This window comes from Ambystoma mexicanum, chromosome 13, assembly GCF_040938575.1.
Source record: "Ambystoma mexicanum isolate Mex_15411 chromosome 13, UKY_AmexF1_1, whole genome shotgun sequence".
NCBI lineage: Eukaryota > Metazoa > Chordata > Amphibia > Caudata > Ambystomatidae > Ambystoma > Ambystoma mexicanum.
Window position 1 is genome coordinate 393863122 of NC_090938.1, and position 18545 is coordinate 393881666.

Below are 18545 nucleotides of genomic sequence, written 5' to 3' on the forward strand. Positions count from 1 at the left end.
CAGTCAAATGACTGGTAGTCCTCTGGCTCTGACCCTCGACTTTGGAGATGATACTGGTGGCGCTGCACTCTAGGTGCAAACACCGGTAGTTGATGCGCATGAAGATGATGCTACCGCCCTCTTTTGTGAGCTAGACCCCGAAGGCCCCTCAAACCCTTGTGTGGTCACAGAGCTAGGGACCTCCTCGGCACGTGCGCTGGTAGCCTTCACGGCCTCAGGCCTACCTCCGAAAGAAGAGCGCAAAGGGCCCCTACCAGACGATGACCCCGGGAAGAAATCACTTTGCTGGGGTGCTTTTATTGAAGAGGTGACAAACCTTGCCATGTGGCGATGATTTGGAGATGTTTTTCACATGTACGGGCAGCGAAGTGTTGAAAATATCCCTCCAGCGGGAAAGGCGATTCTTGAGAGAACGTGGAGCGAGGGTGCCGCAAGCTGTGCACGTTTCCCAATGTTGGACTGGTCCCAGGTACTAAAAGCAAAGTGCATGGGGGTGCGACGCTGGGAAGGAACCAGCACACCTGGAGAAGCCTCCCGTGACCAACATGTGACGTGCAAGGTGAGGCACTGAAAGGACGTAAGGTTGCAATAGAAAAATAGCACTAGAAAGCGTGCGATGCCCAAAAAAAGAGGCCGCGCAAGATGGCAGGTCTGTTACTGTCCGAGTGGAAAAACGAGGCACCGGAGGGGTGGGGTGGGGGGACTTAGTGGGCTTGCCTAAGCCTGGGGCTGCACCCCACGCACTATTCTAAATTTAAAAAGGAAGCACTTATTTGTTGCTGTACCAACCCCCCACTTGGAGAAACTAAATAAGGATGCAGAAAAGGGGATGGGACGTATGAGTAGGGACTGTTCTCTTCTCTCCACAATGCATGCATAGCAACTACAACGCAAGTGAACAAAATCAGCAAGGCTTTCTCACCAATGCCACATGGAAAATCAAGTATTTTCCTAATGCATAGCCATGCACCTTCTCAAATGCACAGAATCGGAATGCCATGCCAAATCGCCATGGAAAAGATACAGCAAACTGACATTCTCAAGGTAGAAGCACAGCCATCCAACTCCTTCTCATGTAACCGACACCATAACTCACTTTCTCAATTAACAAATCTATTGGAACAAAGAAGATATGCAACAAGCACAGCCATTATTGTCAGCTCAAGAAACAGCAATCCCTTGTCGCCTTCCAGGATTAAAACAGGGTGACGGCCATACTGCAATAATAACGCTCATCAGCTCAGCCTCATGATGGGTCAAAACTAGCAATCCCCTCCTCCACCTCAAACCAGCAGAGAAAATCTTGCCACTTGCCATCTCTCCAGAGGAAATGCAACAGAGTAAATTAAATGTACAGTCAAACATTGTCCAGGGGGGCTGCATAAGGGTGATGCAAGCATACATCCAACACGACAGGAAGGCTTGAACGGGTGTGCGTACATGTGATTGGGTCTGTTCTCACCTAGCATGTAGAGCGATCTCTCCCAGTGCCATGCATGAGTCTTCCTTCTCATCAATATAAGCATTCTCCACACTGTACCTGCAAATGATACAAAAGAAGAATGTGGATGGGGCTGTGAGGAACCTCATAGTAGCAACAAGACACAGTTCAAGGGTGTTTATTGAACAATGAAATGGTGTGTGCAGGTTGGGAAAACGCCCAATGTAAACCTGAACCTAAGATGGGAGCGAGCGTCAACCATCAAATGAAAAATAAGGCAGTCCTAGCTGCGTTGTGTCAAATAAAAGGGCCTATACTAAAAAAACCTATTGTCAAAACGTACAACTAATACAAAAAGGGGTGTGGGATAGTTCTCAAGAAAAGAAAGAAGTGTTCTCAAATAATATGTCAGGATGCAGTAGCATGGGTCTCCTTTCCCCCTCGTTTTGAGCACAGGGTATAAGATGGGAGCTTGGAGCACAGTACAGTCTTGTGCTTCTCCAGCATGAGACGACAGTTCCAATGACAGTTCTCAGGACCGTCAATGGTCAAGTCTTGTTTCCTATGAAAGTCTCTTGCCTTCAGGGCCCAGAAGTGTTAAAATAGCAAAAACAAAAGTTCTTTTAACTAAATAAATGAAAGTTCGTTAAGAGTGATAATGATTCACCCCTGGGTCCCCCTCGTCTGGGTGTTGACCCCTCTTATTTTGTAGTTCACGTAGGGTGATGTCTCACCCTTGGGTTCCTCTCTGTCAGGCTCGGAATGCTCTTGATTTTCAGAACTTGCGTGATGACTTCACCCCTCCCGTCAGCATCCCTTGGTCGGGTTTACACATGCCAACTTCAGATTCACAATTGTTTGCAGGATTCACCTCTCTATCTTTCACACTGTTCATAGATCAAAGTCTTTCGATTGTACAGGGATTTTGCTTGACCCTCTGTATGAACACTTTTATCTATTTCACTGGCTCTCCTACGGCCTTCTGGTATTTATAGTTTCGCTCAGAAGGGGATCGACCAGCGTCTATTGAGTTAGCACCCACATGGTGCCGGTTCCCCTCTGCATTCTTTACAGTTCTTTCATTGTTCATGGAACTTGGTTTAAAAATTGCCACTTTACGATTGTCACTCAACACAGCCGGTTCTTATTGTTTCCCCTTCGACTCACCAGCTGTGATGAACCACATTTCTTTTCTTCATTAGAGTCAAGGCCGGTACCATGGTTGTGGTAGTTTCCCCTCGCTCCTGCTTATCGACGTAGGCTTGCCCCATGTACCGTTGACATCTGCTGCAAGATGCTTGTGCTATTGTTCGCGGTCTTAGGCTCTCATCCACGAAGGTTCTGCAGTGTGGCACAAAAAGGGCAAGGTCACTTCTCTCCTCACTACCCTCTCGATTCCTGCTTCCTTTCTCTTTGTCTTGAAGTGCTGCGCTTGGTTAGCAGTCTCGTTGTGCTGTCTGCCGTGCTCGTACTGTGCTTTTGGGCTCCACTGTGGGTTAGGGAAAGTTCCGACAGGTGTGTGAGATTCAGATTAATTGCCTGAACCTTGTATTAGGACATGTCTGGAAAATGGCTCTGGTGTTAGTCAGTAGTCCTTTGTGTTGTGCGAAAGTGTTTGTGTTGGAAAAGGGAGCAGGGGCAGTGGTTTTGAGTGTCCTACGTGAGAACAGGGAAAAGGTGTCAAAGGAAGGCGGATACCGCATCTCGCCCATCGGTGTCCTGGTCCCCACTCCCAGAGGACCCCACATCCAGGGGATCCTCCCTCACTGGTCCACCCCCAGGAAATGGATCCAATAGCGATGGCCGCGTCCTGGCCACCTGAATGACAGATCCCCAGGGACTAGCTAGAGAGACACCTCCAGGTTTCTCACAGGGCCCGAGATTTAATTTCACTCTTCGCATACAGGAAGAAAAAGATGTCCGCATCAGGTGATCTTATGCTCCCAACTACTATAAAATATTCAGTCTTTTTCCATTTAACACAAAGCCACTTAAGTTATGTGTTTCAAGCAGGTACACATTGGTATTACACATTGGTATGAGACCCTTACTACAAAAAAGAAAAGAATATGGGGAACTTGGAAAGTAATGCAATAATGCACTGAAAGGCAAACTAAACCTGAAAACATTCCTTAGCAGTTATCACAGTTGAAAGGTGACTTCAAAATTTTCAAAGCCTTTGAGAATGCCCACTTGCCAAGTGGATCCACAAAACACATTTGATGTTACAACAATGAAGACAACACCAGAAGAGGCGTACGGTATGTGGCTAGGTAGTGCCTTGCCAAGTTGGAATCACTTATTCCTCAGCCAGCACAACCAGAGGCACGGAATTAAAAAGAATTGCTGGTACTTTTTAAAGAAGTGATTGAACTGCTATCCAAAGGCGTCCAGTTTCACCAGGAGCGCAACACAGGCAAAACTGCTTGCAACAGCAAACGTTTTTCAAGGTAAACACAGGCGACAACCACACTTCTCCTTAAACCTCAACATTTACAACCGAAAATTATATTATTCCAGACACTGATTCCTCATTTTAGAAGTATTCTGTGACAGCAACACAACTTTGCAAAGTGTACAAGCGTCCTCAACACTCCTTAGAATCGGTCCGGACAGGCGGGCGGGATATCGATATAAATAGGTAGCACCGTGCCCTCTGACCTCAGCTTATGAAATGTTCCCATTTTGCTCAGTTGCATAAGGAATTAGGAGTCACATTCCTCAACAAAAACAAAGACTTACGGGCATTCTTGGGCCTATGGCGGAGATGAAAAAATATATTAGCCCCAGTAATGTTCTTTCTACTGGATATTTGTCCCACGGATGCCTCATCTTATTCCAAGCAGGGGGGCTGTGCACTCTGGTGTCGATGGTCAACGAGTCATCGTCTTCATAACCAGATGTGACGCTGTTGCAAGTGTAAATAGCGCGCTTGGCGCCCCTTGACCTTGGATGTCATTTTTTCCCCTTTGCACAGTGGTGTTTGGGATTACAGACAAAGAGTAGTCCTCTAGGCATTGAAGGAGAGTCACTGTATAATTTGTATTAGAGATTGCCTTCACTGTGGAGTAGGCTGGGAGGGCAATGAGGAAACTGCGAGAGGAACATCCAGTAAAAAGTAACATTACTAGGACTAAGTAGTACTGGCGCGTGTCAGCATGAGGAGGCGGCGTTTGGAGTCGCGTGGCACAGAGATTTTCGTTTTCTTCATTACAGCTGCGGATCGCGTAGAGTGTCAGATTTGATTAGCTGAGCGGCAGCCAGCAAGTGAGTGTGCGTGATTCATGAGGAGAAACTGACAACAGTTTAAACTCAGCGCGGTGAGTCCTAGTAAGTGAAAAGCGCGCGAAGACAACAATTGAAACCCAGTGCGGCGAAGTCCTTAGTAAGTGAAATGTACAGGTAAATCAATAGTTTGTGAAGGATTAAATTGGAAGGAGCCAGGTCTGACTGAGAGAAGCATTGTCTCTAAACAAAATGCAAAAATGGTGGTTTCCAGCATAATCCCTGCAGATCACCAACTCTCCTAGCTGACGTGTTTGCAACCAAGGCTGTTTAAAGGAACAATAGACTCAAAGTACAGGAATGCAGAGACTCAAATGGAGACGCCATTAAAAAAGGTCAAAACCAGATTAAAGTCCCAATGTGAAACAACAAAAGGGGTTGGCGGAAAACTATTGACAAGGCCCTTCAGGAATTGGGCCATGACCAGAATAGTTTAGAAAGAACCCTGATCCGGGGGACCTTTTGAACACAGACCAGGCCACCAAATACCCTTCAACTGTGGTAACCAGAAGGCCTACTGAAGCTAGTGATAAAAGGAACTTGATCACTGTAGTGGGGGGGGTGGGGGAGGGGGGGGAGATAGGGCCAATATTGCATTCCCTGCACCATGCCTCAAATCTTCTCCACCAGAACGCGTAAAGTGATCTAGTAGGTCTGTGCACAGCCCCCTCAATCACCTCCGCCGTGAGGTCCCAGTCAACATATCTCATCCTCTCAAGAGCCACGCTGTAGTGGGTATCCAGAGTCGGGTGAAGCATCCTACCTTCTGACTGGGTCAGGAGATCCTGATACAGAGGCAAGGGGCAAGGTGGGCAGATTGTCCGATCGGAGTACCACATTCTCCTCACCCAGTCCAGGGCGATCAAGATCATGGTTGCTCGGAATCTCATCAACCTCCTGAGAACCCAAGGAATGATGGGAATCAACGGAAAATCGTAGTGGAGAGGGTAGGTCCAATCCACCAGAAACGCATCCCCCAGTGCACCTTTCACTGGGAATTCACTCAAGCAAAACGGTTCGCCTTTCCTGTTGGACGCTGTGGTGAACAGATCCACCGCTGGGGTATCCCAGAGAGCAAAGCCCTTTTCCAGGACTTCCTGACACACTTCCCAATCATTTGAGACCGTGCTCTGCCTGCTCAGAGCATCCGCCAAACCATTCTCCGTCCCCACCAGATGAACTGCCGAGATTCTGTTCTTTAGCAACCAGAACCACAGTAGCATTGCCTGTGCGCAAAGGGGATGGGAGTGCACGCCACCCTGTTTGTTCAGGTAGTGCATGGCCACTGTGAGGACAGAATGAGGACATGCTTCCACTTGAAACAGGACGAAAGCCCACAGGGCTAGCCAGATAGCTTGCAACTCTAGTCTGTTGATATGCCACTGGCTTCTGTTGTGGACCAAAGGCCGCTCACCTGCAAGTCATCACAGTGAGCGCCGCAAACCTTCAGTGACGCATCCGTGACCACCAGGGTCTGAAGCCGAGGGGGCCAGAAGTGTTCTGCCGCAATAAGTTTGTAGCGGTTGTACCACTGAATTGTTTGCAACCCTGACGCTGTCTGTTGGCCTCAAGAAGCCCCTCTGCCCCTTCCAGGACATGAGAAACACCTCGGACCCCAGGCCCTGTCTGGCTTGCGGGAGCTTTGCTTTTCTGCCATAGGGTACATAGCTCCCAGAGCCTCTGCCGCTGAGGCAAAGCTGAAAGCAGGTTTGGCCGGCTGAGCAGCTAGGCCCAGTGACTTGGCTGTAATTTTAGACTCCCTGAATTTTTCTAGAGTCATCCGCCTTTTGTCCAAAGAGCATATCTCCCTCAAAAGGCATGTCTAAATAGGCGGTTTTGAACATTAGGGGAAAACCCAGAGCTTTTCAAATATGATTGCGTCCTCATAACTACCGCCAACCCCATTGAGCGGCCAATTTAGTCGGCAACGTAAAGGCCCGTCTGCAATGACTGCTTGGGTACCTCCTTACCATCATCCACCAGCTTTTATAAATCCGTCCTGCATAGCAGAACCCTGGTCAATCTTTGATACACTTGTGTATGGGTGCGCTAAAAATAAAATATACTGTATCACCCTCAGGGAAGTTTTCTGCTGCATGTCCACAGCTTTCTGCAAACCGAAAGAATATTTTGCAAATCCGGAAGCTAGGTTTGTAGCCTTGGGTGCCATGCTGCCAGAAGTGAAAACTTTCTTGGCCAAAGTGTAACTTCTTTCCTTCCCTATCTGTAGGGAGATTTGACGTGGATGCTGTGGGTCTGGTGGATATTGTGGCAGCTTGCACTACAAGCCCTTCCAGGGAAGGGTGTGTGGAGAGGAAAGAAGAATCCTTGGTCCTGTTCTGAACCCACTCCTTGCTTTCAGTAAGGTCAGCTCTTTCCTAGACCAACTTGTGCCTGTTAACTTGCTATAACCTCTTGACCGTGTAGCTACTGATGACTGCCGGCTCCACCTTACCTTCTGGCCCATACCCCAGCCCTGACAATTCCTGTCTGACCACAGACTTGCGGATGACAGCGGTTGTTGCTGAATCCCATCCTCCGTTTCCTCTTGCCCACCCCCCCGCCCCCCGGGCTGTGGATCCTATGAACCTGGGCTCAGATAGATCTGGTGAGGGAAAGCAGTTTAGCCCTCCCTGCAGTACTTGGAGCGAGCCCATGTTAGAAATACTCTCTGGGGCTAGCTCCTTCCTACGTCTTAGCTCACTCTGGGTACCCAAATCCCCCCCACCCAAGGAAATCATTGCCCACCAGCCTCATTTCCTACAGTACCCGCCAATGTGTCAAATTGTTCCTGTCATTATCTGCTCTCTGAGCTGGCTGACATTAAAAACCTATTATTGGTTTTGATTAAGGGGGTGATGGAGGCCAGGGGGGTGGGAGGTGCGGGGAGGAGTGGAGTGGGCTCACTAGGGGCTGGACCGGGGGGCCTGGGTCCTGTTACTGACTCAGGGTCACATCCCCTGTGCCCCCGACACCCCCTTGCCTTTGGAGCCCTGATTCCAGCAACTACGAAGAGTCAACCAGAAGCGGCCCAACCCCCAATGCCAATCTTACAAAGAGAACCTAGTAAGAGCCCAACTTTGGGGGAGGAGCCCACACCATCGCGGAACCTTGCCCTCAGGTCTCTGGTAACAAGCGCCCAGAGGGGAGGGTGGTTAATGCATCAATCACCCATCATGGGAGGTCTCCGCATAGGCACCATGCACATGAAGGACGTACAAGTTGTACAGTGTTCCTTCATGGGGTCCCAAAATTGCTCTCTGATAAACGAGAACCAACGGATGCCCTCTCGAACAATTGGCTTCACTTGTTGCGGTCTGTAGGGGATTGTGGGTTTGTGTATTCGGGCTATTTGTTGGAGTGCATCAGACTGGCTAAGGAACTGCCTGCCAAAGCTGATATTGTTAAACTGGTCTTCAGGGACGATCACACGCAAAGGAATGTTCTAGAAAAATGTAAACGCCACGGGCGGACTCGAACAAGTGGGTTTATAGTCAGCCCTTCCCCTAACCTTGATCTTGCACCCATTTTTGGTGATCCCATTAGCAACAGACCCCTTTCTGGGGCAAATCTTACTCCTTTGAGCCCGAGGCGATACGGGAGTTAAGAGGCTTGGGGATGGTGGTTTTGATTTCTGGTTAAAGATCTGCCCTGTGGCACTCAAGGAGGGTGCTGCCTCTGTCACGGTTTTGATTAATCCTTGTTTGGGTTGAAAGGGGCCCCTAGGGGTCCCTTGTGCTATGGAAACAAGGCAATGACCATACACGAACAGATGCGCCAGACACGAGGTTTCAAATTCACAATGCTAGGGTTTATTGCAAGCAAAAGATAGTATCAATTGGCCAATTCTGATCTCACGCCCCGCGACGTGAGTTTCCTAGACCTCGAGAGACGCAAGAGAGCGAATTACGTACATCAGTTACATATATACAAAATGCATATCATACAATCAGCAAAGTCATGTTCAACACCCCTCTTTATTAAGTTCCTTTGAACTCGGGATGACGATGGACATACCCGACGAGTATGACGATTACCATGCTTTCGATGTCTATTCTAGTAACAATGTGCAATTTAGAAAGTGCAGAGGCATCTTTTAGAACACGGTGGTTCTGTTCTTGGAAGCAAGCTGTACACGGGGGAAGAGCCACATTCCAAGCTTTGCTATCTATGAGGTACTATGTGTGTCCTGGGAGCCGACACGTTCTAAAGGGTTTTGCGAAGGGGGGCCGTAAGAAAAGCATAATTCAAGCCTTTAACTGTATTATTCTAACATATTCTACCATCGTACGAGACTGGCTGGCAGCTGTGAAGTGATTAAATGCCCTGCAGCTTCCTCCCAAGGCTACAGAGAGGGAGCGTGGGCATTCCTCTCTGGGCTACTCATGAGGAGTTTCAGCAAACTCTTCAGTCCCGCGACCTTGTCCTTTCATATTCAGACAACAATGTTAACAGTTGAGCAGAGTAAGCAGAAGCCGCAAGAATTGCAAGCTGCAAAGCAGTTTTTAGACAGAAAGCAATGAGCAATGGTTAACAAGCAAAATGGCGATTCTTGCTACATTTTAAAATGGCTGCTCGTCGGTCAAGCATAGCGGATTATATTTCTATAATTCGGTGCTTAAGACAGTTGGCCCACGGCCATCAAGTTACGTCTGTAATTCAAATGAAGGGTATTCTTTTTTCCAGATTGACAGGGTTTGTTGTAATAATGTATTAGAAATGTATTATTAGGATGTACTTTGATGGCGTCTCAGGCTGCATAAAGTTGTTTTGACTTGAAAGCAGGATTCCCCTCTTGCCGGCCTGTACTTCCCAGTGAAATTGCCATTCACGGGAGGAGATGTGCAGGGTGCTAGCTCAAAGAAGTTAAGGGGTCTTATATGGCTTGATTGAAAGGCATGTTATGGACAACTGCCGGATTCTCATCTAGGATGTCTGTCAGGTCGTTCCCCTGAAGGGGTGTAGTGGACAACATCAGCCCAAGAGTGTCTTCAACCCTAAACTTGACATGAGTGGAGGGTAGGTTTTGCTGCATATCAAGGTCTGGAGACGTGTCTAGACCAGTGGCATCTTGTAGCCCTTGGGCCAGTGCAATTAGATCAGCTTGATCATCGAATTAATCAACACCGCCAGCTCCCGTGTAAATTGGGTCAATGTCATCATAGACATCAGGCTGGTTCACGCCAAAGGTAGACTGCATGGAATCGAAAAACCCTGACCTGATAGTGGCTGAAAAGAATTGTTGACGCAGGTCGACGTCGTGGGTTTGTCCCCAGATGCAATGGCTTTGGGCACAGTTTTGCACAGGCTTGAACGCGGGCAGTGCAGCCTGTGCTGCCAATGGCATGGTTTGACGGTGACTCCCCCAAGGTCCCAGTGGGAGGCAGCATTCAGCTGGCTTTCCGAATGCGTTTCCTGTCTTTTTTGTCAAACCCAAAGGCAACCTCGATTCGGTGGCTAGCGTGGGGTCGGGGTTGCCAAGCGCTGCTTTTGCTGCCAAGGCCTGCTGGACGGGAGTGGAGAGGGAGAACCGTGCCGACAGACGCCTGTTTAAACATGGTAAGCATGTCTTGTTTAAAATGTTCCCACTCGGTGATTGGTGGGTCGCTTCAAGAGCTTCCGAAGACTAGCTCTATTCCCGTCGATGGTGGTGGCGTTGCTTCTTCTTCCATTAGGAAGACTAAGAGGAATGGCTCCTAGAGTGGGACCGTTTGTTTTCTTTCGATGTCTGTCTTCACACTTCTTGGGGGTGGGCTCCTTCTTCTCGGAAGACCGGACGAGAGACTGCACCAGAGATTTAGAGGGTGGTCAGCAAAGAGCCAGTTTCCCGGCTCTCACACACATGGACTTCGATTGCATTTGCAAGCACGATGCACAGGCCTCCCAAACAGACGTTGCAGGGGTAGGTTACTGACATTTTGGCCTTGCAATCAGTGCACTGTTTAAAGCCTGAAACCCGGTGTGTGGACATAGTGTTGAGGTTTTACCAAAAACAAACAACGTGAAGAAAAAACATTGAGTAAACTCAAGTCTTGCTCCTGATGCAGCGTGCAAGCTTAAGGAAAAAAGGAACTGAAGCATGGGGCGTGGTGAAGTGTTATACACACATACACACACACCTTACATCACTTCCGGAGCCGACTAGGTCCACTACGCCCCCTGTCGAAAAGTTTCCGAACAGCAGAACTGGATGATGGATGTCTATCAAGATGAGGAATCTGCGGGAGAAAAGCAATCATTAAAGGAGAAATGACTTACCATTAATGCTCTTTTTCTATGGATTCTTCTCCCGCAGATTCCTCATGAGATAAGTTCTCCATTCCAGCATCAACTGCTCAAATTTATTTTTGACAGGTGACTTAGCACGACTCGACCGGCAATTCCTCTTGGCTCAACCGTGCCACTTGTAGTTCCAGACGTGACGTTGGCTACCATATATACATCAGTATGCCCCCCCATACCTCAGTTCCTCACCTTTTTCCCCTCAAGTGCAACAGCCAAGGAGGAAGAATCCACAGGATATGGGCTGAAAATTGCCCAAAAAAACCCTTATTTTCTATTTTTTGAGGAACAGGACTGTACTGAAAGTCATTAATTGACAGCATTACAACAACTAGGCATCAAACTGCGCCTAACACATAATTATTAATAACCATGTCCCAATAGAAGAGGACAACCAAACAGACTGCTGACCACTTTCATAGTGGGGTCAGACGGGAGAGTGAGGAGCAATCTGCGGGAGAAGAAAGTAATTTCTCCTATGGATTGCATTCTTCTGCAGATTCCACATCAGATAGAGTCCCAAAACAGTAGAGAGTGCACAGGTGGGATGAAAGCCCTTAAACAAGGAAGCTCTGCAAAACTGCACTGCTGATTCGAGCGTCCAAATCACGTGCTACGTTCCAAACAGTAATGCTTGGTGAATGGGTGGAGCGACAATGTTGCTGCTCGACAGATTTACTTTACTGGTACACCCCTCTGAAACGCAAATGATGCTGCCATACCCCTGGTGGAATGTGCCCTGATGCTTGGTGGCAGATCTTTACCTGCTCTCTGATGAGACTTATCCACTGAGAGATTGTCAGTTTTGACACAGCCTGACCTTTCCTGGACAACGACAAAGCCACAAAGAGTTGGTCATCACGCTTGAATTCCACTATCCTAGCCACGTAAAAGCTGAGAGCTCTCTTAGGGTCCAATCTGTGCAAATTGCCAGGTCAGAAGGAGTCAGACATGCTAAAGACACAATTCAATATCTTGTATTACATTTTAAGTAGAAGGCCTAACTTTGCCTATTACTGAAGGGTATACCACCCTACCTATCTAAAGAAACTAAAGGTGCCTGTCAGGAAGTCCAAAGGGAATAGTTTCTTACCTGTAACTCCATTTCTCCAGCATTGTTATCTTTCATGGATTCACATGCTTAGAATATTCCCCGTCGACAGACTGGGAACCCTCGGTAAGCTTATATAGCCTTTTCCTATAGGAAAACTTTCGACACTTTAGTGTCCTATCTACGTCGTTTTGGGCCGCGCACGCACGCACGCCCTACCAAGACGTAGCGGTATAAATGCCCCGCCCCCGCTGCTCCTTCCAGATTCCGACCCCTCCAAGTGGAACGGTGTGAAACCAGAAAAAATGCGAAGATTGCATTTCGGGGAGGCCGCAGGGCGCATGTGAATCCATGAAAGATACCAATGCTGGAGAAATGGAGTTACAGGTAAGAAACTATTCCCTTCTCCAGCATTGGATCTTTCATGGATTCACATGCTTAGAATAGAATGCACAGCAGTGAACGTGAAACAATGAAGGAGGTGTAACTGCAATCGAGCAATCGCCCCATTCTGCCAAAGAAAACGAACCATGATTACATAAGATTCGAAATTAACCACCTGTCACCGTACTGTATACCGCAATATACATAAGTTAAAACAGGATACATAAAGCACGCATTGGAACCACATACGCATGTTCCTGCATATAATTAAAAGCATATATGTATCTGTATCATATATATATATATATATATATATATATATATATATATATATATATATATATATATATATATATGATACATTACTCACCGTAATCGTATTTCTGATGCTTGTATCTGCTTAGATTCACATGCTGTGCATAGGCCGACATCTAGTGGAAGCTGCGGAGTATTACAGTTTGTTTTTCGAAACTCGAAAATGGGCGTCGACACAGGGCGTGCCAGTAATACTATCCCTAGTGTGACGTCCACTGTACCCAAGATCCCTCACGCGTCTACGATCCTCAGATTGTATTTTTTCTGACATGAGGTAGCATGAGGAGTACCGTGAGTACAGATAATCCAAGCAGATAGACAGAAAGGTAAGACTACAAGCAATCATGCGCCTTCTCTCGGAGGGGAGGAAGGGTGGGTCGCATGTGAATCTAAGCAGATACAAGCATCAGAAATACGATTACGGTGAGTAATGTATCCCTTCTGAGGCTTGTGGAATCTGCTTAGATCACATGCTGTGCATAGATTAGCGAGCAGTACCTGAAGAAGGAGGTGGGATGTGAGAAGGGTAATGAGCAAATAAGTGTCTTAGAACCGCTTGTCCCACTTGTGTATCTGCCTTGGAATGGGTGTCAATTCAGTAATGCTGAGTAAAAGTGTGAATAGAGCTCCAAGTAGCTGCTTTGCAAATGGTGTCAAGGGGTACATTTGCAATGAAAGCCAGAGTGGCCCCAATGCCTCTGGTAGAGTGGGCTCTTGGCGTGAAAGGCAGAGTTTTTTCAGAGAGTGAGTAACACAGCTGGATACAGTTAATAATCCACTTCGAGATGGCACCTTTAGAGACGCGATCCCCCTCTCTGCCTGTAGCTACGGAGACAAACAGTTGATCTGTTTTTCTTAGCGGTCTGGTTTTATTTACATAGTAGAGGACCGCCCTACGCACATCTAGGGTGTGTAGTTTCACCTCAGCCGAGCTTTGTGGGTCCTGGAAGAAAGCCGGAAGCTTGATGGACTGGTTTACATGGAATTTAGATATAAACTTAGGTGAGAACCTAGGGTGTGTGCGTAAAACCAGTTTGTCTTTATGGACAGTAAAGAAGGGATCCTGCACTGACAGAGCCTGAATTTTACTGACCCTTCTTATAGAAGTAATAGCTACTAAGAAGGCCGTTTTATAAGTCAGGTGTTTGAGACTGCTTTTATGCATGGGTTTGAAAGGGGGGCCCATGAGCTTGGCTAGCACCACATTAAGGTCCCACCCTGGTGGTGGGTTTGAAATAGGAGGGTGAAGTCTCTTTACTCCTTCCATGAAGGCTTTAACTACTGGTACTTTCCGCCACGAAACTTTGCTATGGGAAGTGGTGTAAGCCGACAGGGCTGCCAGGTGTACCTTCAGTGAGTTAAAAACCAATCCTGCATCCAGCAGGTGGAGCATGTATGTAACAATAGTGGAAGGAGTGCAATCAATGGGGTTGATTGATCTACTCTGGCACCAGATAACGAACCTCTTCCACTTGTCAAAGTAACAGTGCCTTGTGTTTGGTTTCCTATATTCCTTTAGGATGTCCATACACCTCTGTGGCAAATTGAGATGTCCAAACTCCATGACCTCAGGAGCCATGCTGCCAGGTTCAATGAGTTGGGTTGCTGGTGCACTGTTTGACCGTGGTGCTGGGACAGTAGGTTGTACCAGGCTGGAAGTTTGATGGGCTCGCACACCGCCATCCTGCGTAGGTGTGGAAACCACGGTTGTCTTGCCCACATGGGAGCAACTAGGACGAGCGTCATCGACTCTCTGTTCATCTTGTTCACCACTTTCCTGATGAGGAGAGTTGGTGGAAAAGCGTACGCAAACATCCCTGACCAGTTCATCCACAGGGCGTTCCCCTGGGAGTCTGGTTGGGGGAACCTGGATGCAAATCCTGGGCATTGTCTGTTTTTGCTTGTGGCGAATAAATCTATAGTGGGGAAACCCCACTGAGAGAAGGTATCTTCAACGACCTCTCTGTGTAGAACCCATTTGTGTTCCTCTGGGAGGGAGTCTCTGCTCAGAGCATCCGCTAGGGAATTGAGCTCCCCTGGAACATGTTGTGATGACAGGAAGATGTTCCGTCTGAGTGCCCATATCCAGATTTTGTGGGCAAGCTTGGACAGATTTGGCGAGCGAGTCCCTCCTTGCTTGTTCAGGTAGAACATGGCTGTTGTCCTGTCCGTCCGGATTTGCACTGACAGGTTTAGTAGGTGGGGCTCGAACGCCTGAAGCGCTCTGAATACTGCCAGAAGCTCTAGCAGGTTGATGTGGTTCTTGGTCACTGAGTGAGACCAGAGACCCTGAGCTGTGTGGTGGAGATGGTGAGCTCCCCACCCCGTCAGGCATGCGTCTGTAGTGACTATTGCCTGTACCTCGGGAACGTAAAAGGGGTTTCCCCTGTGCGAGATTCTCTCTTGTCCACCAGTGAAGGCTTTGTACCAGTGTTGGTGAAACGACCACTAGATCGTCCCACTGACCACTTGCCTGAGACCACTGTTTCGCCAACCATTCCTGCATGGGATGCAGGCGCGCGTGGGGGACCAGGTAAATACATGACGCCATCATGCCCAGTAAACGCATTGCTTTGCGTACCGTTATTTGTTGACCGGACTGATAATGCAGAATTTGCAGTAGTATATTCCGAATTCTTTCTTCTGAAGGAAAGGTCAACCCCTCTTGGGTATCTAGGATTGCTCCTAGGAATTGTTTTGAGGTGCTTGGCACTAGGCTTGACTTTTTCTCGTTGATTGAGAAGCCTAACTCGTGAAGGAGGTCGATAGTCCTTTCAATGTTTGTCCTGCAAATTCCTGGGGTTTCCCCCGTTATGAGCCAGTCGTCCAGATAAGGGTACACTGGGATTGCCTCCCTGCGTTGGTGTGCAGCCGCCACCGCCAGTACCTTGGTGAATACCCTTGGTGCTGAAGCTATCCCGAAGGGCAGTACCTTGAATTGGTAGTGTCGGCTGTCCACCTTGAAGCGCAAATACTTTCTGTGCGCTGGGAACATGGAAATATGAAAATAAGCATCTTTCATATCCAAGGTTGCCATGTAATCCCCTTTTTTAGGAGGGGGATTACCTCTTGTAGCGTGGTGATACGAAATTTTTGGGGCTTGACATACTTTTTGGCAGGCCGTAAGTCCAATACTGGGCGCATTGTCAAATCTTTCTTTGGCACATGGAAGTAAGTTGAATAAATACCCTTGTTTACCTGGTGTCCCGGGACGAGTTCTATCGCGTCCTTTTCTAGCAGAATGGCGATCTCCTCGAGGAGAATCTTCTGATGTTCTAAAGAGTGTACTATTTGTCGTGGAGGATGGTTCCGGGGACGCTGCAGTAGTTCTATACAATATCCTGTGGATACTGTTGACAGCACCCATCTGTCTGATGTGATCCCTTCCCAAGCCTGGGTGAAGTTGGAAATGCGTCCCCCTACTGGGGTTGCGTGAGAAGGGACCCTGAACTGAGCGTCACTGCTTTGGTGGAGGCGTGCCGCCTCCCTTGTTGGGGCTGCCTCTGCCTTTACCACGACCTCTCCTATTACCCCTGCCGTAACCCTGGGTAGACTGTTGGTTGTTGTTCCACTGTGTACCCTGCCCTTGGGAATAGGTAGATCCTCTCTGGGAATTTTGGCCGCGTGGGCGACGAAAATTACTATTCCCTCTCTGGTTAGGGGGTTTATTGGTTAACTGGCCAAGGGACTTGAGTGTCTCGTATTCGTCCTTGGCATTCTTCAGTGTGTCTTCGACCGCCTTACCAAACAACAGATCGGTTTCCACCGGTTTGTCCAACAATGATGCCTGGGTTTCTGCCTTAAAACCAAACTGCCGTAACCACGCATGTCTTTTGATAACAGTGCCTTCCGCTATCAATCTGCCTGCGTTGTCCGCGGCGTCGAAGGTTGCTTTCAAAATGCAACCAGACACGGCTCTACTCTCTGCGGAAATCCGAGCTAACTGGCCCTTTAAAGGTTCAGGAGCAGAGGCTATGAGTGCCGCGACTTCCTCCCACTGATGGCAGTTGTAGCTGGCCAACAGGGTGGTGGAGTTTGCAATCCTTGCTTGATAGGCGGACGTTGAGGCTATTTTCCTGCCGAAACCGTATAGTTTTTTGCTCTCCTTGTCGGGAGGAGCTTCGGACGATGACAAGGGTGTTCCAGCCCTCTTACGAGTGTTGGTGACAACTAGGGAGTCTGGCTTCAGATGTCCTCTTATATAGAGAGGGTCAGACTGGGCCGCCCTGAAAAGTTTTTCAACCCTGGGATTGACTGCTCTGGTGAGGTTCGGGTTCACCAGGGACGGATCTATTCTCCGCTGAATGGATTTAAGGATAGGGATGGTCTGGGCAACAGGCCTCCTTTCTCCCACTAACTCTTCTGCGAAGTCCCTTTCCTCCTGGACACTGTGGGTGTCAATGTGGAAATGTTCTGCTGCGCGTGCGAGAACCTCGTTTAGGAGGGGTTGGTTATTGACCGGGGAGTCGGTAACTGGGGCTTCGTTCTCTACCGGGGAATCTACTCTGTATGTTTCCGGGTCCTCCTCTTCCTGTCCTCATCATCCCCATAGTAGCCCGTCCCGGTTTGCTCTTCTATCATACCAAATTCTTGGTCCTCACAAAAGGAAGCCTCTCCTTGATAAAGTGAGTATGGTCTTGCGTATGGTTGTACCTCGAAGGGTTCTGACCTCATCGGAGTTACAATCCGGGGCTTTTTACTCGGGGGGATAGGATCAGTAGAGCCTGAGGGTGTCGCCCCCTGTGGATCATACGAGAGGAAATGTTCTGGATTTTTATCATAAAAATCTGCCAAAGAAGACATTCTTGACATGACCCTATCTATGTCTTCACTGGACCATTTTTTGGAACTGGGAATGACTCTCTCAGCAAGTCTATGGGATTTATCTTGAGTAGCTTTGCTGGTTTTAGACATATCAGCAGTCCTGGTTTTGTCTGTCTCTTTAGGGGGAGTGGTGTGTTTCACAGGTGTGGAAGAGTGCAAAGATTGTTTCTTCTGCTGTTTTCCCCCCTCCCCGTGAGTGGAAAAATGTTTTCCCTGTCCTTCAGTGGCTCCAGAGTTTTTCGACGCCTGGCGTCGAGGATCGGGGTTGGTGTCCCTGTCCTTCGAGCGTGGGGCCTCGCTGGTTTTAACTGCGGGCTCCGACTCCTGGAGCGCAGCCTGGGGGTGGAAGTCGTCTTCGTCTTCCGACGATCGAACTTCTGTTAGCCTAGGGAGCGAGGCACTCTTGGCAAGAGTGGATGATTGCCTGGAGTCATGCGGCGATCTTGATCGAGAGCGCCCAGAGGACACCGAATCGGACCGTTCTGTTTGTGCCTCTTTCCGAGAACTCGACGTCGTCGAGTCTCGGTTGGACTTAGTGTGTTTAGTGTGTGTGTAGTATGTGAAGCACTTGTGTCGCCGGGGGTCTTCCCCATAGCCGCCCTGTCGGATGACCTTCCGAGGTCGGGGACCTGCGCTCGGCTGTCTTTCGACGCCGTAATGCCCTCGCCGTCCGAAAGTACGGCGTCGCTGCCGTCGCTGAAGGCGCCCTCCGCTGCCATGGCCGCCTGCCTGGCGTGGTGGGCCCAACGCTTCGTCGAACGGTCCTTAAGTGTCTTAGGTTTAAACCTAATACCCGCTCTGCAGTTCGCTTCGGGGTGGTCCCTCGGCAAGCAGAGATTGCACGTGGCGTGCCTGTCGACCCAAGGGTATTTGCGATTGCACTTGGGGCAGAATTGAAAAGGGGTACCCTCCATACGCACCTTGAGGCAGCGGGCTGTTAAGTGTAGGAAATGTATAAGGTGT

At 48.6% G+C, this 18545-nt stretch overlaps 1 protein-coding gene across 1 annotated transcript in view; it reads right to left on the reverse strand.

Annotated features, from left to right (window-relative positions):
* The window catches only part of IPO4 (importin 4), a 3008003-nt gene that overhangs the window by 1101510 nt on the left and 1887948 nt on the right, over positions 1 to 18545 (reverse strand). The window contains exon 20 of the mRNA XM_069633964.1: positions 1463 to 1540. Coding sequence (XP_069490065.1) covers positions 1463 to 1540 — 78 coding nt within the window. The remainder of the gene's footprint in view (positions 1 to 1462; positions 1541 to 18545) is intronic.